Here is a 23,448-nt window from a genome sequence, read left to right as displayed (position 1 = left end):
AACTCACAAGTACAACACCTCAGGCAGTTGGTGCCCCTCATCCCATTAAAACCACAGCCTCTCCTATGTAAAATACTGCTGTTGTAACTCACCTGTGTAACTCTCCACCACTCATCTGGTGTGGTGCAGGATGACCAGAGCTCCTTGGCGAGGAGATTCGGGGGAGTTGCTTCCATCAGCTCCTCCAGAACAGCCCTCATGACATTCAAGGGCCAGTCACGACGTGACACGTCGAGACTAAGCCCGACTGCCTTTAAAGCAGGTCCAATTTTACTGTAGTAAAGTTCACTGGGTCTAGGAACTATTCCAGGGTTCTGAGGGGTCTGGTAGGAGTCCTGAGCCTAGAAGAGATAAAAATGGGTAGTTGATGTATTAGCACAGAAACATATGCCAAATTCAGTTTGGGTGAGAATGAAATATGAAATCAATGCCTTGACTGCATATGACTTCTTCAGCTCAGAGACTGCTTTCAAAATTCAGCAGTTAAGATCTAAATAGACTGAAAACACATTGTTTCAGCCTAATTCTATTCTCAAAGTAGATCTCAAATATAACTGCAAAAACTGTATTTAGAATGGAATGAGAATGAGTAAACAAGATACGGAACTAAAATAATTTCAACCAAGGTTAATTCTATTTGCAAAAAACAGTTCTTTTGAATTATCATGCCAGAGAGCATTTTTATGTTACATACTGTAATTATATATAAATAACAGAGATGCAATTTTATTGACTTCTGGTGAAGTCCCAAATTACATGAATACACAGAACCCTTCTGCATTATTATGAACAAAACAATCCTTATAAGACCATGTGACTTAGAATCACAAAGCAAATCAAAACAAGCACTTCTCTTCTGCCTTGTTCCACTTAGCACAGGACAGAGCCATTACCTTTTGTGCCTGCAGAGCAGCTTCCCGCTGCTGCCAGCGCTTGTACAGCCCAAACAGAGGCGTGGCTCCATCCACCCACTGGATGAGGCCTGACCTTGTCCCCAGGGGTGTCACCGAGTAGTGCCTCGCGTGGAACCGCGGCGTCTCTTGCCGGTTGATGGTGGCAAACATGGTGTTCACAATGGATAAGAACTGCATGATCCTCTCATCTAGGTGCAAGTCTTCCAAACCTTCAAGAAAATTGTTTAAAATTTAGCTTCTAGATAAAAAAATTCTCCTAAAGCCCAAAATTTAGTATTTCTTTAAACTCACTACATTTCAGACTATGAATATCTTCATAATATGTAGATTGAGTTGTTTGGCCTAAAGCAAAGTGTTTACATGGCATTCACCTACCAGCTTATGCCAGCTTGCTATGTGAGCAGTACACACAATAGTTACAACATAACAAATAGGCCTTTCCCTCGAAGGCAAAACAAAAAGTCTCTAAGTTTTCTTTTAGGGGCTACAGTAAGCTTCTGAAAAATTACATGCAGCAAATCCTATCAATATCCAAGCAGAGCACAGCTTCTGATGAAAGTCTTGTAAAGAAGGGATTTGACTTACAGTTTCACATGGCAAAATTCCTTGAAAAATATCTGGTGAAGTAAGAGGTAGGGAAGAGAGAGAGCAAATGCTTCAAACTCCTCTTTCTCCCTATCATTCAGGCAAATAAAACTAGAGCTGCACCACACAATCTTCCTAACTTTAATACAGTCTAATTTATAATAAGAGACAGTACCTGGTATGAGAAAAATTCTATTACTTACCTTTGAACAGGTAGGGATAGTTCTTCCCATCTGAACCCAGGAAAAGCAGCTTTTTAGGTTTGGTTTTGGTGGGCAGGATGGTGATGGTGCTGCCCACACTGTGGATGGTGACTGTGTCCCTGGTGGACACCTCTCCAGGAAGTGCTATCTCAGTGTTCATCATGGCAGCCAGCCAAGGACTGATTTCTTCAAGTCGTAAGAGGTAACTGGCCCGTTTCTGTGCTCTTTGCTGCAAGCTCAGCATTACCTATTCCAAAAATTTTTTTTTCTTTTAGGTTGACATTCACCTTAACAGTTATAGCAGTAAGAATGAAAACACCACCAAACCAGACTTAATGGTGGACATCTTCCAGAAAACAAGGTTTTTTCCTAAACTCCCTTGCACCCTTGCCGCACTGCTAATCCACAGTTTAGGATGAAGATCACAAAAACTAAACATCATCCTCTATGCAGCAAATATACCCTGTGCAGTGACAAGAAGCAAAGTCACAACAAATCATGCTGCTCAAGAGGTTTGCTCCTGTATTTATAAATACCTGAGCTGTGGTTAAAGGCAGCAGCATTCAGCAACCTCCTGTTTATATATCTGAATGCCTGTCTGTTCTGCAAAGCAGAAGAGGAAGTACAAGTAAAAAAGGTCTATTTGTATGTAAAACCTCTGTTCTGGTTTTAAAAACACCAGGCTGGCTCTGGAGAGACAAGTGAATATTTAGTTTCTCTTAAAACCCATAAACTAAGAGAAGATGACATAATTGACAAAGGACCTCTGGGAAGGGTTGATCATTTGAAGGTTGCTGCACAGCCCAAGGACTATGCTTAGATAAACAGAATTAACTTGTTAAAACTTAAATAAACTAAACTCAAATACCAGAGTTTCAGAAAGACAGTATTTAAAATAAAAAGCTCTCTGCTCCCAAAGCTGATAGCAACCCACATAGAAGAAGCTGCAAAATTTGAAAAATGTAATTTCAATGGGTAGAAATGCAGTAACAGACAATCAATAGGACTGGCTAGAGGCAAAAATTATAGTGCTTTAGTGCCCAGTTTGCCTGTGCTGACTGTTAAGACAAAGCTTGAGGCTGCAATTTTGATACGGTAAGAGAACAGCAAGAGAAGGAGAGGGTCAAGCACATGATGCAGCAAGAGCAGCAAGTGTGTCTACATTGTACTCTTTCTCTTGCACGTGATACCTCTTTAAATGGGAGCCAGCTGCTTCCAGGTTTAGCAGGATTCAAAGGATTCTTCAGCTTCTCTAGTGCATTTTCAATTGCATCTCCATAGTTATCCTGAAACCATTTCTCATGAGGAGTTTCTGCAGGAGCTGCAGTGATGCTCCTCACGTGCTCCAGAGCAAACACAATGGGCTTCATCAGAGCTGTGTGCTTTTCACGCATGATTGCTATTTTCTCCTCTCTGTTATAAAAAACACACAAAAACCTCTTCTTAATGCCATAAAACCAAGTTCTCATAAGGACAGCATTAAATAACAAATGAGACATTGAAGAACTCACAAAAATGATTACTTCTCTAAAATGATCATATTAAAATGAAGAATATTTCATTCCACCTTGAATAAGTGCTCCTCTGAACCACACGTATTTCAAAAAAAAAAACATTTAAAATGCATTGTTCAGTACCAGAAACCCTGATTAGAAGTTCTGAGCAGAAATCATTTTAAGCAAATGATTTCCTTTATTAAAGGACCTTTTTACTACTACTTGTTGAGGGTGCACCAAACTGTAAAGAAGGAGAAGAGACATTCAGATCATTCTGTTCTCCCATTCCATGTCAGTCCTGACTACAGAATACAAGAGGCATTCTTAAGTTTAGCCAGGTGCCCAGTGAATGGATCTGTTCTTCTACTACTCTGCTCACAGGAGAACCCAGGTGAGGAAGAAAGACAGACTTGCTCAACACTGAAAACTAAAACCAGATTAAGACATTCTTGTTTGCTCCAAATATCTGCATTTACAGTGATGTCTAAATAGATTAAGCATGCTGAATGGTGTATACTCATTTCATCTCACTTGGAAATGGAGAACTATAGGATCTCATCATCCACAGTACAATATACATCGGGTTCTAACATGTTATTTCTAAAGAAATCACAACATGGATTCACAGATAAACTGTTTCTCTCATTTGACTGGAGAAGTAGCTGGAGCATAAAATGTTCCTGAAATAAGGTCCCAGGCTTACAAAGTAGCAGCTGGGATAGTATGGATTCAGGAACAACACCACTGCTGATTCATGTGACTGTTTACTTCCCCAGAATAAACATTTGTTATGATTATCCCCTGTATTACTGAAACAGACATACTTCCGTAGAGTGTTGTTGTTTTGGACCCTCTTGACTTCATCTTCCAGCTGCTGAATCCGTCTGAGGACATACATGTGCTGCTGCAGGAGAACTCCCAACCACAGCTCATCCCAGAGAACTGTAACCCTGCGCAGCTCAGCCACAAGCATCTGAACCTGGAGAAAGCAAGAGTCACTTTTCAAAAGAACTAAAATTCAGATTTGTTTCAGTAGATGAACAAGTTGGAAAAAAGACAGAGACACAGCAAACTTTCAGTCAGCCAACACCCAAGACACATAAATTACATATTTGTGGTTCAAGTACTGAAGCAACATACATTTGAATTATTTACCTGCAATACCATTGTTGGATTTGCAGCAGAGAGTTTCTCCACAATTTTGCTGTAGCAATCTTGCATCATTGCTTGATCTTCATTTAATCCAGCTTTTGTATCATCTTTACTACTTTCCTGGGAAGCTGGAGTGCTCCCTTCATCACATTCACCACCCAACAGCTCTTCTCCTTGTATATTACCAAGCAAAGTAGGGATGGCAGAAGGCAGCTTGTTTCCTAAATTAAAAACAGATGATAAAATATTAGCTACAGTAAGATGTATCACTCCAGTTTATTCAGCATCAGGTTCCCATTAAGTACTGGTGAAGTATAAGAAAAATTTGCAAAATCTGGTAAATCAGATTAAGGATATCACTGAGTTCCCATAACAAAAATATTCTTAAGATCAAAACTGAGAAAACTAAAAAAACACCTCAGCATCATCCTACCCAGTATATAAAAATATAGTAGCTTAAGTTAATTTGAACAGTTTTTCCATTTCTCCATACCTGAAGTCTGGGATTCACTGCTAAGTGAAATGGTTCCCACTATTGCAGGATAGAGGATGAGATGAGGAGAATCCTGAGCAACTCGACAGAGCAAGTTGCAAATGCTCTGTCGAACGTACACCTCGGGGTGATTCAGGCGAGAGAAAAGCTGGGGAATAATTCCTGCAGAAAGAGGAAAGGGAAATGTGCTGATTCACTTCATTCCTCTTCAAATGAGATAGAATTTTATTTTTAAAAGCATGCCATTATTTTTGCATAGGGAGAATGTAAATCAAAGAAGTACAAATTTACCAATTTACAAAAAAGTCCAAAACAAAGAGCAATTTTACAATAGGTGGCCTCCTTTTCTTTACCTCCCACACTAACACTATAACCTTTGAGGGGAAGTCCCTGAACAACCAGAACCTGCAGTGTAGTGACAAACAACTACTTCTGAAACATGTGGCTTTAGCCACACATCTTTCTCAACCGTAACTAGAAAAAACCCACCTCGTTTGTTTTTTACAGTGGTCATGTGATGTAATACTTCACAAACCACATCCCCTTTCTCCTTTCTATGTCTTCAAGTGGGGGAAGGAGGGGATCAAAATCTGTGCTACTTATCTACTTCACAATCAGAGCGTGTGGCAGACTTTAACATCTTCAGTGACATCACTTAGTAAAAGACAGGGTCTCTTTTCCTCACACTTAAATAAAAGATTTTATCAAAGTGCAATGAACAGTTTTCTGCATTTAGAGAAAATGTCTCAAAATCAATTTTAACAGTTAGATAACATATGCTTACCTCTCCAAGGAGCAGTAGGTGTAGTTTCTAGTCCATGCTCTAGATACTGTCTAAGCTCTCCAGCATGTTTCACAAGCAAGCGTAACAGTCTCAGGGTTGCCATCACAATTACATCATCCGTGCTTTGCTCAGAGGTGTTTCTTAAGTGCAGTCTGGGATCTTCTTCATCAAGTGGAACCTTGAAACACAGAAATACTCCTCTAAATTAAGTATATAGCTCATATCCTCATTTAGAAAACTTTGTAACTTGGTTTCCACATCAACACTAACCTGCCCAGCATTGAGTTTGAGGAATGTAAAGTATGCACTGCAGGACAGTTTATAGAGACTGAAGATTCTGTCTACAACTTTCCTCCAGACTTTAATTAATCCTTCTGTTGCATTTTCATCAAGATCTGAAAGCCAGGGACAACTTGTTAATAACTGACGCCATATCACATCCACCATATCATCTTCTTCATTGTCCTCATTTTCAGTGATTTGTAGAGTCATATCTTCATCCTAAATGCAAATAAAGGGAAAGCAGGTTTGATTAAGTCCTCCAATAATTTCTACAAGCAATCTGAGCTCCTAAGTCAGTTTTTGCCTAGCAGCTCATGCAACTGCATTACTTGATCACACTACCATAGTTCATCCAACAGGTGGGTTACACATGGCTAACAGATGGTTTCTTGTACTGTCTGAATTTTAACTTTAAGACATTTACAAGAGTTAACATGAACTGCAAGAAGAGAAAAGTAAGGTTCATGCTGAAGCTGAACATTTTTTCACACAAACAAATCTACACTTACTTGAATGCCAGCTGGCCGACACACTGCCTGCCCAAGAATGCCATAGATTTTCTCTTTATCCTCCTCTGCAATGTTGTCTGGGAGCAAGTTCTGAACCTCGGATTTCTCCCGGGGCAGCAGCCGAACACCTTCTCCCTGACTGTAACAGTTAATGAATTATTGATCCCCATCACATGAGTATTTGTAGAGCTACTGCAAGTCTATCTATAAAACTTTTTGAAGGAAGAAATCATCGTTCTCTCAGAATTAAGTTAGCTTTGTTTTACAGAGGCAACTAACCAGGAGAAAATTCATTTCTCTGCTCATGGCAAGCTTCAGACCACATACAACAGCAATCATAAATACACAGATAGGTTTATCTTAAGAAAACCAATTGTACTGTACAAATTCAAGCACTAGGCTGTATTTACCTGGCATTATCAACTACTTTGCGGCCCCATCTGTAAGCCCAGCTAGCCAGGGCTGCCCAAGACTTGGCTACTTCAGGTGCCTGTACTGAAGACAAGTGATAGAGCTGGCCCAAGATAAAGTCTGGTTCTCCAACTCCAATGTTTACTGTGATGGGAGAAATAGAGTAATATGTGTTACAGTGTAAAACCTACTTCTGCCTTCCTTAGCACAGAAAATAACACCAAAAATTATGGGTATACAGTATTTTTTTAGTAAAATTAATACCCAACAGTGCAAAATTTTCCAAAATGCAATTATTTTTCAGTTCTGACACAGCTTCAAAATAAAGTCTAGTTTCCATTTGCCAACAACCACTGCTGACACTCTACAACTCCTTCCTCTCTCACAGAGAGGTGGAACTGAGGCAAGGAACTCATGACCTCCAAAGGAGCAGAGTGCTTCAGAGAGAAGACTTCTATGAAGTACCCAGGGCACAGTGGTTGTGTTTGTTTGTGTATATATTTATGTTCTCTGCCATCAAGTCAGAAAGCACCTACTGTTTAACATCCACCAACAGCTCTACAATAATTCTGACTTTGCAGGAATGAAGTTATTTATGAAATCCAAGTTTAAAGAAGCACAGAATTTATCTTAACATTTAAAGAAAAGTGTGCTGGAAATCAGGAATGAGAACACATTCTGCAGCAACAGCAGAAGTGTTCAGATTAATTACAGATTAAAGATAATGAAAAATCCTGAAGTACTTTTCACACTTATGGGGACCTTCATAACATAAATCCTCTCCATGCTTAAACCTGAAAGATCTAACTCAAACTTTAGCAAATACACAAGCTGAAAGCAAACACATACAGGACAATAACTGATATCCTCAACACAAAATAAACATATCCCAGTTTCTTCCTCAGGCCACCATTACTTGAATGAGAAAAATGTTACAGAAATATGAAATATCAATATTAAGGTGTTTGGATTTTCTAACTGTGTATAGTTACCTTTTGCACAAAATACACACCTTTGACAAATATATTAGGAAAGCAAATACATAAGAGATGGAGCACTTAGTCTTCATCAATATAACTGATGTTATCCCTCACTATATTTATCTGTAACTAATTTTAAAAAAGAACAATGAGAACAAACGTACCTGTAGATTCACTTTCAATCCTGGGATATTCATCTTCCAGTGTATTAACAGCTGGCAGCTCAATCAAATTATATATGTTTTTAGACAAGGTAGACAGGCCACTGTGATTCTGCTGCTGTTGAGCTCTATATACTTGTTTCAACTGTCCTGAGATCTCTTTCCATTCTGCTTGAATCCATTTAGCCAGCGTGAGAATAGATTTAGCAACTGCATATTCAGCTTTGGCAGATTTGCAGAAAGATATGGCACAAGAACTCAGCATTTCCATGGCATGTGTTGACTGACCTGCATATCATGGAAAGCAGATCTTCAGTACACTGCTATTATTTAAAACAATTCTGAAATTCAGCACATTCATATAAAACTTGCACCAATATATGTTTACAGAGAAAATTCTCTTTTGAAGAATGACAAGCATGCAAACACTTGTGAAAACACTTTCAGATAGACAACAGCTAATGGGATGAAATCAGTTCCTAATCATACTGCCCTACTGTGACTTCTTCAAGGTGAGGTGAATCAGCCTGGTTATAAGGAAAAAAAGCTCAAGTCACTACAACATAACACTCACCTGCTGTGTATAACAACTTTGTTTTCTCAATATCAAGTTCAGGACCCCATTTTTCATCTATCTGACCTGGTGCAGACAATTTTTTAAAGTGCTGGACTAAGTCCTGTGCAGTGGTGGTTTTCCCCAGCTGCACCTCACTGCACTGGGCCAGCAGCCGCGTAGCCAGGGCGATGTTTCCTCGCTTCCGTGCAAACTTCGCTGCTGTTAAACCCAGTTCCATTAGATGGCTCTTAATTGGGACTGTTGGTTCTAAAGAAGGGAGCAAGACATTGTAAACAAAAGTATTAAATCACTGTCTGACACACAGAGAATGTCTGCCCAATATATTGTGTACATGGGCATCAGTAAAAATTGCTTCAGAGATTTAGATGACTTCATTTCTGCCTAGAATATTTATATACCCCATCTCAAACATAAATTATATCCATGGATTATCTGATGGGCAAAAGGTTTTTTTCCCCACTATAACCATTCTTCTTAGCTAATAAGCCTACTTTTCTCCTGACAGAACTTTTTTTCTCCCATTACTTCTTATCATACTGCACATTTAAATGGCTTTCTTCACTGTGTGTGAAGACTCATTATTCATAATGGTGAAATGTTCAAAAGTGAAAGCAGTTAAAGTATGAAGTGATGAGCAATTAAGGGGTTATTAGGAGAGGAGCATACAACTATTAAACACTTCAGAATGTTGTTTTCCTTTTTGACACTGTCTACATTACAGCACTAATAAAGACAATGAGTAGTAAAACAAGACACCTGAAGGAAAAAAACCTGGCTTTTAAGAAGTACTTAATCTAAAATACTAGAAAAAGACACAGCTGCTGCTTTCAGCAGACAAGTTCAAATTCTGCATTTGATTTTCACAACACCATAATGAGAGCTCACACACCTTTCAGCTTTTCCATCAGTTGATTCTGGTACACTGTGTACCTCAGGGCATGCATCCATGGTCTTACATCGTGCTGCTTGCATGACCTCAACGCTTCATTGAAGAGAGGTATCAGACAGTCCTGCAAGAGGCACACAAGTTGCACAGTTGTCTTGAGAGACAACTTTATTACAATGCATTTTCATTAATTAAAACCAAAGACCATTTTTAGAGCAAAAATTCTTATTTATAATAGCAACCACACTGTAACTAAGAGAAATATGTTTTATGTTTGATTTCGAGAGGACAACAGTAAGAACTGCTCAAAACAAGCAGAACTGTCTTCTGAACAATGTGATTGGAAATTACATCTAGAACACTCATAGTGGTTGAAGTCTGACATTCAGTTTCTAATTGCTGAAGTGATTTTTTATTAGAATATTTTTAAGTTGTTTTGAAAGTAAATTAAGTGCATGTTACAATGTATTCAGAGAAGAAATACCAACACTCTAAAAGGCAACTGTCAATAACAGTTCAAAAATACTGTAAGTGTAACTGAAAGAGAGGTGTATTTATAGCTGTAGAGAGAACTCCAATTGAGATGTAAGCTTATAAAAACTTGGGTCAAGGCACATTAGAAAACTGAATGAGATCTTTTGACAGTACGATTAACAGTCAAAATTAACAATTAATCTATGTTTTATATTCAATACTCCACAATATGACATGGCAAAAGACATGATCCCAATTTAGGTTTTAAACACACAGAATTACCTCTGATGTCAGCCTGTTGCATACAGTGTTTTCCAAAGCAGAAGAACAGTACAACTGAAGAGTGCTCAACACTGGTAAAGACTGAGACACGGTGAGCGTGGAAAGCCTCAAAGGCCCAATAGCAATGCGAGAGGTTTGCTTTAGGTACTTTATAAGATTTCTGAAATTAAAGGATCAGGACAGTCATTTTTCTTAGCTAGACTGTGAGAATAAATAGCGGTATCAAAATTACTGAAGAAAAAACAAAATCAGTATCTTTAAAAGGATGGTCGGAAAGCGTTGCAATATCATACAAGTTACATGACAATACTCAATTATTAAGCTGACACAGAAGCACTTTACCAACTCAAGTACTTTATAAACTGCATGAACTCCAAGTTAAATATCATCTTATTTTCCTCAGTAAGCTTATAACTCACAACAGCTAGAACTGCCGTGGATGCTGAAGCTTTACACAAAGTTATGTTTAACAAACTAGAACGTGTTTTCACAGTGCATTACATTAATTCATAGCACATTTCAACTTACTCAGATATTGACTGCCACTTTTGCTCCTGTTCTATGTGGTTTACAGCTGTTGCCAGACATACTGAACTTCTCAAAAGCTGTACTTCAACTGCTTTTTGAAGCTCTCTTGGATCAGGACTTAGCATATTAGGAAGGAGCTTCTTCATGTCTACATAGAGATTAAACAATTGAAACCAATTAGAACTGCCAAATTTTATCATGTTTCACCATCTGATAATGCATTTTTCACAGTAAGGAAGTTAGAAAAAAAACCCCTCTTTTAAAAATATATATATTTTATATGTATATATATTCATAATATTCTATTATGAATATTCATCACAGATTACTTATAAACAGTCATATTTTTTTTAACAGTCACATTTTTTATTTACTTATAAACAGTCACATTTTTTAATTAACTCCAGAAAACAAACTTGCATCAACATTTAGGATGACCACTGCCCATCATTTTGAAGCTTGATTCATAAGGGTTATGGTCAGTCCACTGAACACAGCAAATTGCATTCGGAAGTTTCAGTCTGTCATTTATACAGACAGACACACAAAGAAATGTTTATTTTTGCATTTGAAGTAAATGTTAATTTATGCATTTATACCTATTTTTTCTTTGGATCCCCCTGCAAGCAGGTTGATATTTTCTCCTGGTAATAATTCTAGTTGTTCAGTGCATTCAGTAAGTTGTCCAGACTCAAAGCTGCTCAAAGATCTGCAATTCAACATTTATAGTTTTATTTTCATATTTCTTATTTCACTCCAGCTGCTAAGTATATTACACAGCAAAAAGAAAAGACTCAAGACAACTCAAAATCCTACAGAGCTCTTAGGATTAATTCTAAGCAAAAAATCTCAATTATCACATACATCAATAAAAGGCACTAGTCCTGCACCAAATGAATGAATCCAGTAAAATCAAGAAAGAAGAGCCTCTTTCTCTGACAGAAGCAGTCACCTTTTCAGACCTGCAGATTTTATTTCACTGCTTTCTTCTGTGCTTTTATTTTCAAGTCAAAAAATTTCAGCCAAAAGGATTTTACTATGTTTACCACAATCATGCAGGAATGGAAAGCAATCAAGTTGTCAAATAAAAATAAATTATCCTTAAACTCTGAAGGTCTATTCAATGTCACAAGTATTTTTTCATGAACTAGAAAAATATCAAAGGTCAGGAAATAAATGCACAAGCTACAATTCTAAATTTCATTTAAAAAAAAACAGAAAACTAAAAAACTCAGTGGCCAAGACCATTTCTTTCCTATACTTTTTCCATTAAATTAGTATATTAAGATATTTTTAAGAACATGAGATACATTTAAGTTCTGCAAAAGGATTCATCTTCTGCTGAGTAAAGCAGAATAAATTTGGCATCTTTTTTCTTCAATGAAAGATTTTTTGCTTGAATACTAAGCAGCCTCAGCAGCCAGAAAGTTACAGCAGCTATTTAGAATGAAGTTCTCTCTTCATCTGTAAATGCCATGGCCAAGTTTTCACCCTCCCAAGAACACACCTCTCTTCTTTGTATGCCTCTACTTAGAAACTGACATCCAATTTTTAAAATCAATTAAAACTTTAATATTTCAGCTGTAAAACAATGAACTTTTAGGTACTGTTGAAAAAATGAATTATACCCTTACTTTATGTAGTTAAAATCTGCTTTCAGGTTGATTGAGGTATTACTATTGCTTTTCTTCAGTTCATGGACCATGTTTTGCCACTCCTGAACAGCAGACCAGTCAGCAATGGAAATGTAACATTCACATGCCTTGTTACCCAGGTAGTTTATCACTTCAGGTGAAGAGTCACTTGGCTTAGTCAGAACAGTTTTTCTAGTTTCTCCTATGGAATGAAAAAATATTATATAAACATGCACTTAAATATATATTTTCAAACAGCAGTTCTATCATTGAAACATTATTTCTATGTCTTTTGTCAAGAAAAACACTTCATTAAAAAAAATCAAATAGTTATACAACTTTAACAGTATTCTTCCACTGACACTTTTTCCAAGGGAAAAGAGACCCTTTTCAGATGAGGTTTTGAAAAAATTTAGTTTATATCTGTAAAGGGGCATCAAAACAGAAAAACAGAAAAACTAACTTAGGAACAAAGGAGGTTCATTTTCAAAGATGAAACAGAATACTGCAACCAAGTCTTAGAAGTTAAAAATCTCTGAATAACTAGTGCACTTATGATACAATTATGTCATAAACACTAAGGTTTAAGTTATGATGATATAAAATTAACTAGATTTAAATTAATAAGTTACAAAATATTTTACCTATTACCTTTAGTTTCATTCAGCTAGACCTCAGTACTGCAAACCCTCCTATCTACACATAATATTGGTTTCAAGGGCATTAAGTGGCTCAGTTTAACTGCAGACAGAAACAGGTTTTCAGATTTCAGAGTCAGACATCACCATGGCTGTATCACTGAATGTTCTTATTTTATGTACACATTTACACAGTTGTATTCCTCTCAAAAAGAAAACAAATACTGACCATTTAAGGAATGCTTTGGGCTGGCATTGTTCACACTGTTGGAATTGGCCAACTTCAGAACAGTCTTGTCAAAGCCTGTTATACAGCAGTCCACTCCAGTCATGGAACAGAGGTGCTCCTGGTATTCTGCAGTTGCTTTTTCAAACCTAAAACAGTTCAATATTTCAGTCAGCATCTTAAAGAACCAGGTTGGGTTTTTGGTTTTTTTGTAAATAACCTAGATTTTGAGCATTATTTTACTCCAATGCTCAAAAAGCTCATATCACCTTCAGCAAAAGAAAGGGATTAAGATAGGATATGAGGTTGCTAGCTGAATTTCCAGGTTATAGTATTTGATAAAAGCTTGTCCATAGAAGTTTTAATGTAAACTTCAAATCAAGTAGAGACAGAAGTAAATAAATTAGTTTTATATTTGTCTATCACAATTTTAATCTGAATGAGTAGAGCTGGATACTGATTAAATACATATCACATCTCTGAAAAGATTCACTGAGTATAATTGACATGGAAATTCATCAGCCTTGACTCATGCCACAGTTTAAAAGACTCAGAAGCAGAACTTTCCCTAGAAGGAAAAAACTTCCAAGTTTATAGCATCCCATAATTTGTGAAAACTTACCGCCCTTCTGCTTGCTGAGCTACAGAATTGATCCAGGAGAGGCTCTTCCCAACTACAGCAGAAGACCAGACAGCAATACCCTGAATAGCTTCAGGACAATGAAGCTCACATAATGCTTCTACCAGCATCATAATTGTCACTTCCAATTCATTTCCCTAAATGCAAACCAAAAGCATTATTTAACAAAACTCATCTCATGCAAGAGCCACCTGTCTGTGGGTGAGTACTCAGAAATGGTGAAGCAGTATTTCACTATACACATCTACAAGTGCTCCTGATATCCATCCACTGCACTGCTTTTGGAAGAGCAGGGGAGCCAAGGGAAGAGTTTGAGCTGTGAACCCACAGCCTCAACACCAGTGGTGAGCAATCACTGGGTGGTGGCTTTGTACCTATGTGAGAATTTGTAAGGGAGCACAAAGTAACAAATATCTATCAAACCACCTTTGGTAAAACATTTAAGCAAATCAAATTAAGTACTGAAGAAACTATTCAACCCTTTCAAGAAGGTTTTAACTACTTCATCCACCCATCCCACCCCTGAACTTAGCTCCTAGTTAGAGGAAGGATACCCCTATGACACAATCCCACTTCTCATACCCACAAGGTATGGAAAGACATCACACTACCACAAGCTTGGGATGGTCTCACACTAATGCAGCACTAGTTTCACAAGGTTTCCACTAAATTAGAAATTGCTCAATTAAAACTGTGAATTAACTACAGCATTCATTCCTGTGTAGTATTTGACCACATGTGTTCAGTACATCCTAACCTCCAATCCACAGTATCACAACCACAACAAAAACATACAAATTTAAAATGTGGCTTTAAAAAACTCATTCTTTTACCACTAATACCACTTGGTTTAGTAACTACTGGTTGTCTTAGCTTACTTCTTTTAGAATATCATAGTGAATATTTCTGCAGTAGTCCACAGAGTTTGAAAAGAGAGTACCTGAGAGATACTATTATTAGTTTTCATTTCTGTGAGTAAATCAAATCCATGCCTGACTGTCACAGCAGGCTGGCCAGCCAGCAATCCAACTCTCATGATGGACAGTCTAATCCGTGTCAGCCAGTCCTGGCACGTCTGGCGATTGGTGTAAAAGAACGTCCTGATAACCTTCAGAGACAGGAAAGAAGTTTCACAACATTCTTCTGCACAAACCAAAACAGTTAAGTACTTAAGACTGATATCAAAGGCAGGAAGGTTTATTTTCTCCAGTCTTCAATTAATCATTAATTTTATTAATGTAAATGGTCTGAAATCATATGTAGCATGCAACTGGCCAGGAACACTGGCAGGCCAGAAGTCTTAATATGCACTGACTATAAATCATGTATTACTGTCACATCAAAGTCTGGTAATTAAACAGCTTATTTCAACAGTGAAGAATGTTTTGCACTTAGAAATACACAATGGGGTATCTTACTTATAAATAAACCAATTAAAACTTTAAATAACTGTGTTACTTTATAATAGACCCCAAAAACCAATTAAAACTTTAAATATGTGTGTTACTTTATAATAGGGCTGCTGACAATCTACAAATAAGTGCTACAAATCAGAGGGACTACAGTCTTGCTGGATTTGTACCACTATGCAAGCTGGTACTCCAGAAACAAAGCCTGGTTTAACATGTTCTGTAGGAATATGCCAAAGTTAAAGCCAGAGTTTTTTTAAGAGGCTCAGACTTTGCTTGAGAAGTTTTTCTGGAATTCCATGGCTAAGAACTGAACAATCCTGAAGACACCGCTCATTCACTAGACTGTTCCAAGCAACATCAGCACTGCAAGACAGACAAACCTTGGGTGGAGAGGTAAGGGCATTGGCACATCCTTCATATGCATTGTACATCAATTTTTCCAAGTTCTCCAAATACTGCAGAAGGAGAACAAGCCTAAGCTGGTTGCTACTGTGTCCTTCATCATTGTCTGCAGTAGTCCACTGGCTGACATCTTGATCAGGGTTTAATGTGTGGGCTGCAAGACTCCTAATAATACCTACACATTTTACCAAAACATGGGAAAAAAGAGTTACCAAAAAGTATTGTATTTAAATGTGCAAAGGGATAGCAATGCTAGCCCTCAAATCTACCACAACTTAACAGTAATTATGCAGCAACATTAAAATCTATAAGCACTGAAAAATAAAGCTGTTGTGCCTCTTGCCTTAGACATGAACACATTTGCTTCACAACCTTACCAAAAATCTCATCAAAATAAAGTGTATTTTTTACTTTACCTTCAATTGTTTGAAATGTATCTTGGGCTCTCCCCAGAGGAGTCCGTAGCTTTGAGAGAACAGTGAACTGAGCTGCTTCCCAGACAGCCCACTGCCACAGCACAGCATCAGTCTTCAACAGGTTCCGAGGGATGGTTGGCTGATCTCTCTTATCCAGTCTTTGACAGCTATAGAATAACCTTTCTAACCAATTATCCTTCCTGAAAGAAAACATCAGTGCATTGACAAGCTTATACTGTACACACTTCATCTCCCTATTGTTCACAAACAGATCTCTCACAAAATTAACTTCCAAGCAGCAATGTATATAGGCAAATATGCCAAAAGGTGTGTATGTAAGATGCTTATAAATACTTAAAAGTATAAAAAAAGTTTGAAAGCAAAGCAACGTAGTTTGTAATGATATTTACAAATTTTAAACTAAATGTAACTTGGACTTGTTTACTATAAATTCAACACTCAGAGATTTCAGTTCTACAAGGAATTCTTACCCAGTTCGGTGGAGGTTTCCATACAAAATAAAACTGATGACATCAGAGAAATCCTGTGGGTGGAATGTGTTACTTGGAGCTTTGCTCATGTGACTTCTTATAGCCAAAGAAATTTCTTGTATTTCAGTGTGGGTACGGTTACTGCAGGAAGAGAGGGAAAATGACCCATGCTACAATATACTTGACTAAACCAAAAACAGCTGTATAAGAGTTACACACACACTATATCTATATGTAATGACTAGAAGTAATTACATGCTTTGGTATTAATACCAAGTGCTTTCAGAGCTCAGGTCTTCAAGTCAAATTATAGGACATATTGCTGAAGCTCTGAGTAACAGGGACCTTACAGATACTCAGTGTTTGCTTCAAGAAGTGATGCACAGCTAATCAAATTTATTAATTACTTTGTGTACTACATACTGTTCTTAGACCAGTAAAAGCACAGGAGAGATAGCAAGACACTTAGAATCATAGAGGGTTGGATGAGACCTTTAATATCATCAAGCCCAACCATCAACCCAGAACTACCAGTGTAAGCTCGTGCTCTTCGATTTTGAACTAAGACAGTACGATGTCCACTGGCATTATTTTTCAGGTTAAGTGTCTCTGAAGAAATTAAACCATTATTTACACTGAACTTGGTCTGAACAACTCACCTCAACACAACATCCAAACGAATTGACTTCAGCAGTTTTCCAAAAGCTTGTCTCACACGAGCACCACTATGGACAAGCTGAACACGACACACATCAACACACCTGCAACACCAAAAAGGAAAGAGGTGTGAATATCCCCATCATCAGCAGAATTCTAATAACATACAGACCTCTGTGCAAGTACCTCTGTAACAGGTCATCTGGAAGGGATGAAGACAAGGCATGAAGGCTACTACATGCTTGAAGACAAATGTTCACATCTTCCAGAAGTGCTGAATTAAAGAGTTGAAAGGACAAAACAAGTTATTCTTGCTGGAATTAGGTAACTTCTGCACTACTCTGCATTTGTTCCCATATTATTTACAGATTCTGGAATTGAATACATCACAGAACTGTTCCAGTGCTTTTGAGAAATGATTTGTGACTGGGAAATTGATCTACCAAAAATGTCAGTGATGTGTCAAATCTCTTAAGATTGCAATTTATTTTAACAAAATTAATTGTTTAACTAACAGGCAGGGATCCACTTTAAAAAAAAAATCATAAAAAGCATCTAAGTTCTTGCACAATGCTATCTTGAAGCATCCTTAAAGTAAATGAAACAAGTACAGTTGCTACTATCAGTGGGACAAGGCTATTTATGTACTTAATTTTGAAATGTAAAAGACAGTTAAGTAAAAATATGCAATATCTTACTGTTTGCTAAAAGTCCTTTGCAAAACTTATGAAAAGATGGGAGAGAAAATAACGGTGTATATGTTTCTGACTTCTTCATCAGAAGAGCCACTTCCAAAGCCCATGTTGTAAGTAGTTTCCTTCAAAAACCAAGAGTTTAGTCACTCTACACAGTTAAGAAAGGTACTTTCAAACTACTTCACGTTGTACATCAGTATCGCACCATAGCTCACACTTTCTAGACAAGTTATTTCTTAACTTTAAAGATGTCCCCAGCTTTCACAGCATTTTGGTAAGGATGCTTTCAGTGAGCAAACCCTTTCTTTCAGTGAATTTTAATAGCTGTTTCTACTGGATAGATCTTAGAATGGTTTAAACTTCTCTAGTTTTCATATATAAAAACAAGCAGCTACTTTTTTCCACGATTTCACTAATAGTGTATAAAAAACCCAAACGTTTGACAGGTTAAATTTACCCCAAGTTTTACAAATTCAAATTATCCTGGTTTCTGAATTAATGTATTCTACTGGACAAAAAAAAATTTCCAAATTTCTAGGAATATTTTCCTTACCTGGTATCTTGAGTAAGGTTATCCTTCTTAAGCAGTAGTCCCAAAAGGTTCAGTATGATTGAGAAATGTTTTTTTGTTGCTGTAGTTACAGTACTTATAACTGCTCCATCAAACAGAGAGGGAGAGGAAGAACTGAGGCTACTGGATATGAAATGGTCATGCCTGAAAAGGCAAGGAAAAACAAACTGTAAAACTGCCCCAAGATTAGAGATACTTCCCTAAAGTTTACAGGAGGAGAGAAAACATCAACAATGAGCAACAAAAGTTAAATGAACACATACACAAACAAACCACCCTCTGTCAAAACCCAAATATTTTGATCCCTAGCCTAAAAGAACAAAGCTACAATTTGCTATCAGTCCATGCAGGCCAGTAACCTGTTCTCAACTGTATCTGGTATCCAATGCTTAGTGAAAAATCACCACAGCTAAGAATGTAAAGAGTAACAGTTAAAATTGTATATTCCCTTACTTTAACAACAGTTTGTATTAATAAGGTCTAAAATCTATTTACATCTGTTGTTTACATCTCATTACCCCTCCCAGGTCTCTCATTAAGGCAAAACAGTAAATAATCTTTCCTAATTTACTTTCAGTAGAGTTCTCCCTCCGTTATCTCTATTCAAACAAGATTTCTAATCTGCTTTTGAATAAAAGGCCAACTTTAAGCCAGGATATGCTTTCCTGGCTGAGATACAGCTTCCCTGCAATTAATGAAAGTAAAAACTAATTAAGGAAGTTTGGGCAAAAGCTTGATTGTAACAGCCTATTTCATTTCATCCCTCCAACAATATATTCTATTCACATCAGTCCATCCTAGTGCTCTTAAAATACTGCTGAATTATCAAACCCCATACCTGGAGCAGTGTGAGTACAACGTGTAGAGCACTGCATACTGGACAGCAGGGAAGTGAACTGCTATGTCACCATGAACAATCATCAGGTTTTTACTCAGCAGTGCAAATACAGTTGGTGAAAGGGCCCACATCTATAAAACAATCACAGAAACATAAAAACTAGGATCTACTTTTAACTGTAATTTTCATACCATCAAATAATGTCTTTCCTCTCTTCCCCACAGGAAATAATTTAACTCTATTGTTTTCTGACTGTAACTATTTCCTTCCCATTTTTAGAAGTCTGTTAAAAGTAGTTCATGTTTTTATATGGAAAGATCTGGAAAGTGTTTTCATATGGCTAACATGCTACCAAAGGACACTTTACAGCTGCTTTTATCTGTCTTGAGGTTCAAAAACAATTACTATGATGATCTGAGCATTAAACCCTTAATAACCCTGATAAGATGCTCTTCCCTAGAAACTGCTTTTCATTATGCAACAACTAGAGATACAATCCACCCACTGTTTCCCCTAAGTTTTAACACTGGAAGTTTTTCTAAAACTTAGGAAGTTCAGAGACAAATATGATCATTTTAGTTATACATATGCACCCTACTGGTGTAATACATTAACTTTAAGTAATCAAGTATTTTTTACACTTATTGCATGAACTGTCTGAGTTGTTACTCACCCCAATTAATGAGTTTTTAGCATTTCCAATAGTACTTAGAGCACTGAGGTCAAATATAACAACAAACTTGGCATTATCCACATTGGATATAAGCTTCTTGAAAGAGTCATGCTGGATTTCAGAACAGGCCTCAGGAAGGTGTAAACTATGCAGTAGACTATTTAAAGCACAGGTCATTTCTCCTAGAATCAACCTGTAAGCAGTCTCCAGAACAGGAATGTTCTTCAGGCTCAATACAGCTTGGTATACAGCAAGGGCTGCTGCAACGACCTTGAGAACATAATTACAGCAATAACTGATTAAAACAAATCATAAAATACACTAATCAGCAACAAAGAGTTTAAAATCACTCTTCTTTATCTATGAATAGCTTAGTCTGATATAGATACCTATCTTCAGTTTTCTGTACCTCTTACTTACAGAATCTACTAATTATTTTCTAGATCATCCACCTAACACACTGAGTATCAAAGCCAGATGAACTAAGGACCTCTCTACCTGGAATGATGGTAAACTTTCCAATTTCTTATCAAATCTAAATGCTAAGAAGTAGCTATATCTGCCTTTTCAGAAGTTTCAGATATTCTGTTAGACTAAAAAATGTATTCAAGATGAGCTTTACAGCTTAAGTTTTACAGCTCAATTTATTCTAGGAAGTGCATGAAGGCTGTTGGAATACACCTGCAGAAGTTACTTTTACTCTTACCTCTTTCTCCTTATGATAACGAAGAACAAGTAGTTTAGACTCTGGTATAAATAATTTCTCTACAAATGATGATGGTAGTTTCGTATTTATTTGTTCAACAATCTGGGGATAAAGACCAAAATAAGTAACTTCACCTGAATTTTTACTCATTATTAAAGATTAATCAAAATACTGTTTTTCTAGTCCCTCACAAGAATAAAAACATGTACAAACCAGTGTCAACAGATTCAGGACCGAAATGACGTAGTCAGTGCCACAAGTCTGACAATTTTCCATTTGATCTAATCCATAGGTGATGACCATGTCACAGTGTATGGTCATACTGGGATCCAGGCTGCCAAGTAAAACCCCAACACACTCATTGGCAGCTGTAAGCACAGCTTCAGAAAAGAACACTTGGTTTGCTGCAGTCACACATCTCATTACTCTGTACAGAACCTGCAAAATTAAAAACACAACTGAGTTAAACTCCATTAAAGAGAGATGCTAATTAATTGTATTCACACCCATTTGATATCCTGTCCCATCACCTGCTCTGCAGCTTGTTCAATTCTATTCTGAAAAATGCCATCTTGACATTACACTTCAGAAGTGTAAGAAAAAACAAACTTTCAATTGCTTGGTTTCCAATTCAGTTAGAGATCTACAAAACCTAAGCTCATGACTCACAGTTCTGTTCAGTTCCAACTAACATCACCAGAATTCCCCTTGAAAAAGACAGATGAGTTTTCTTGAGATTTTGTCACAAGAATCCCCTGTAGATTAGGGCAGAAGTTACATAACTGTCTTGTCTTCAACTGGGAAATCCATACACATATTTACCCAAGAAGTTGTGTCTCTCACAAAATTCTGCAAGGGCATAAATTCCAGCTGGGCAGGTCATCCAGCAGCCACAAGAGTTTGAGTGCAGGTACTTTTATCTTATCTCCTCACCCATTACAGAACTATATCAGCTACTTAGCTTATTATATAACATTTATTCTGAGTTTACACCATCCTGTACTATAGAGCTAGAAAAGTTTGCTATCAGATTTAATAGATAAAATTTCAACAGAAAGAAAAATCATAAGCAGAATTCAAGTTTCTACAGTGGCATAGTTATCTGAATAAACAATAACATGGTTTCAAAGATAACAAGCAAACCCAGTCACATGAAGTTAAAATGTCTAAAAAAGTTAATTTCTGATACAATCTCCATGTGCCACTATCACAATCTATAGTTTAATAGAATTATTGCAGCATATATCTTGGAAAAAATAGATTTACTCAAAGCTAAGAATATACACATTCATGTAACGTTCGTAAAACCTAAATCAGTGGCATTGCTGTATGGTGACAAAACACGTGAGCAACCAAGAAAGCCACAGCAATGGAGCTCTTACATCAGTTACATAAGCTTCTGTAATGGGTGGTCCCCTGATGGGGCTGAAGCGCTCCCCGATGCTCCTCACCACGGTGCTGAACACGCGCAGCAGGGCAGCCAGCTTGGGCAGCGACACCGACGGGGGAGGAATGTCCTCATCTACTGATTCCCCCGAAGCCACGTGGCTGAGGTCCTGCAGCACACAAGGTTTGTGTATCAGCACACATCATCAACTTACACACGGGTAAAATATCAGAATGTGAGATTGAAAATACTTCATCTCCAGACATTAAACTGTACAATCCAATTACAGATGTGTTTATCCAGTATCTCTTAACGACACACACATAGGAAGGTGGAATATAGGCACACAATGACAATGAAAAGTCACAGAGTAGCAATGAGTTTAGCCACTGAAACAAAGTACTCAGACTATATCTTGTAAATTGAACCTGAAGCTTATGAAGTTCCTGGTCTCTGGAACATGATCATTGGTATTCCTGCACTGTTACCAACAGTTGTCTGCACACTTTTACCACTCTTTCAAAAAATTCCCATCCCCAAAGTGGAGAGGAGATGTTTCACTGGCCATTCCCATCACACATGTGAAGTATGCTGATCTGGAGACCAAGAGTTCACTACCAGCCTACTCCATGCCAGCTGGCACCAGTGCCTGGGAACATTCCCAGAAGTGCTGATCTCATTAGTAGAGCTGTAGCCTTGCTCTACCCCACTGTGAGATAAACACACTGGCTGGAAGCACCTCCTCCATGTTAGCACACGTTATCTTAAAACTCTTCCGTGACTAAGAATACACACATTGACCAGAGCAGCAGCCAGCCTGATAAGCAGTGATTTACTGCTCTGCCCTGTGAATCCTAAAGCTGCCCCAGCAAAGGCCCTGCTGTGCAGAGAAGGATACTGACCAAATTATTCATTCTGCTTTGAGTGACACAAATTATGCTCCAAGTACAATTTTACCCACAGGACCTATATATTAACATACACAGTGCAGTATAATTGACCTGTAAGTACATATTCATATGAGCACATACACCTTAAAAGACAGCACTCCCCTCCTAACCCAAAGCTCTTTCTTTAATGACAGCATCAGATAAATTCTATGCCCTGTTAACTTAGCAAAGGTTAAAGTCAAAATGGAGTACATTAAATGAATATAATCTCATTTTCCATCAGTTCCTGCTGCATTATTTCCTGCACAATGTAATCTGCTGCTTTATTTTAAAAAGACAGATTTGTCATTAGTCTTTTGAAGCATTAAGATTTCCTCTCTTCCCCCAACAGTTACTAGTTCTGAAACACTCTAAGGTTGGACAATTAAATAAAGCACCAAGGAAAAATCATGAGC

The 23,448-nt window shown here is 37.4% G+C and overlaps 1 protein-coding gene across 1 annotated transcript in view; it reads right to left on the bottom strand.

The window, feature by feature from the left end:
• SMG1 (SMG1 nonsense mediated mRNA decay associated PI3K related kinase) overlaps window positions 1-23,448 on the bottom strand; it is a 52,237-nt gene that overhangs the window by 17,568 nt on the left and 11,221 nt on the right. The window contains exons 9-41 of the mRNA XM_031056541.1: window positions 22,099-22,272; window positions 20,930-21,154; window positions 20,717-20,818; window positions 20,011-20,280; window positions 19,338-19,468; window positions 18,482-18,643; window positions 17,932-18,050; window positions 17,420-17,507; window positions 17,236-17,337; window positions 16,577-16,717; window positions 16,086-16,285; window positions 15,648-15,844; window positions 14,796-14,963; window positions 13,838-13,992; window positions 13,219-13,364; window positions 12,352-12,553; window positions 11,317-11,426; window positions 10,718-10,865; window positions 10,190-10,349; window positions 9,437-9,557; window positions 8,545-8,793; window positions 7,974-8,258; window positions 6,829-6,973; window positions 6,419-6,557; window positions 5,898-6,128; window positions 5,628-5,805; window positions 4,844-5,005; window positions 4,354-4,571; window positions 4,023-4,177; window positions 2,893-3,115; window positions 1,703-1,949; window positions 894-1,123; window positions 93-341 (exon numbers count right to left, since the gene is read on the bottom strand). Coding sequence (XP_030912401.1) covers window positions 93-341; window positions 894-1,123; window positions 1,703-1,949; window positions 2,893-3,115; window positions 4,023-4,177; window positions 4,354-4,571; window positions 4,844-5,005; window positions 5,628-5,805; window positions 5,898-6,128; window positions 6,419-6,557; window positions 6,829-6,973; window positions 7,974-8,258; window positions 8,545-8,793; window positions 9,437-9,557; window positions 10,190-10,349; window positions 10,718-10,865; window positions 11,317-11,426; window positions 12,352-12,553; window positions 13,219-13,364; window positions 13,838-13,992; window positions 14,796-14,963; window positions 15,648-15,844; window positions 16,086-16,285; window positions 16,577-16,717; window positions 17,236-17,337; window positions 17,420-17,507; window positions 17,932-18,050; window positions 18,482-18,643; window positions 19,338-19,468; window positions 20,011-20,280; window positions 20,717-20,818; window positions 20,930-21,154; window positions 22,099-22,272 — 5,832 coding nt within the window. The remainder of the gene's footprint in view (window positions 1-92; window positions 342-893; window positions 1,124-1,702; window positions 1,950-2,892; window positions 3,116-4,022; window positions 4,178-4,353; window positions 4,572-4,843; window positions 5,006-5,627; window positions 5,806-5,897; window positions 6,129-6,418; window positions 6,558-6,828; window positions 6,974-7,973; window positions 8,259-8,544; window positions 8,794-9,436; window positions 9,558-10,189; window positions 10,350-10,717; window positions 10,866-11,316; window positions 11,427-12,351; window positions 12,554-13,218; window positions 13,365-13,837; window positions 13,993-14,795; window positions 14,964-15,647; window positions 15,845-16,085; window positions 16,286-16,576; window positions 16,718-17,235; window positions 17,338-17,419; window positions 17,508-17,931; window positions 18,051-18,481; window positions 18,644-19,337; window positions 19,469-20,010; window positions 20,281-20,716; window positions 20,819-20,929; window positions 21,155-22,098; window positions 22,273-23,448) is intronic.

Source organism: Geospiza fortis, unplaced genomic scaffold, assembly GCF_000277835.1.
Source record: "Geospiza fortis unplaced genomic scaffold, GeoFor_1.0 scaffold237, whole genome shotgun sequence".
Classification (NCBI taxonomy): domain Eukaryota; kingdom Metazoa; phylum Chordata; class Aves; order Passeriformes; family Thraupidae; genus Geospiza; species Geospiza fortis.
This window is presented reverse-complemented; position numbering and strand designations above follow the sequence as displayed.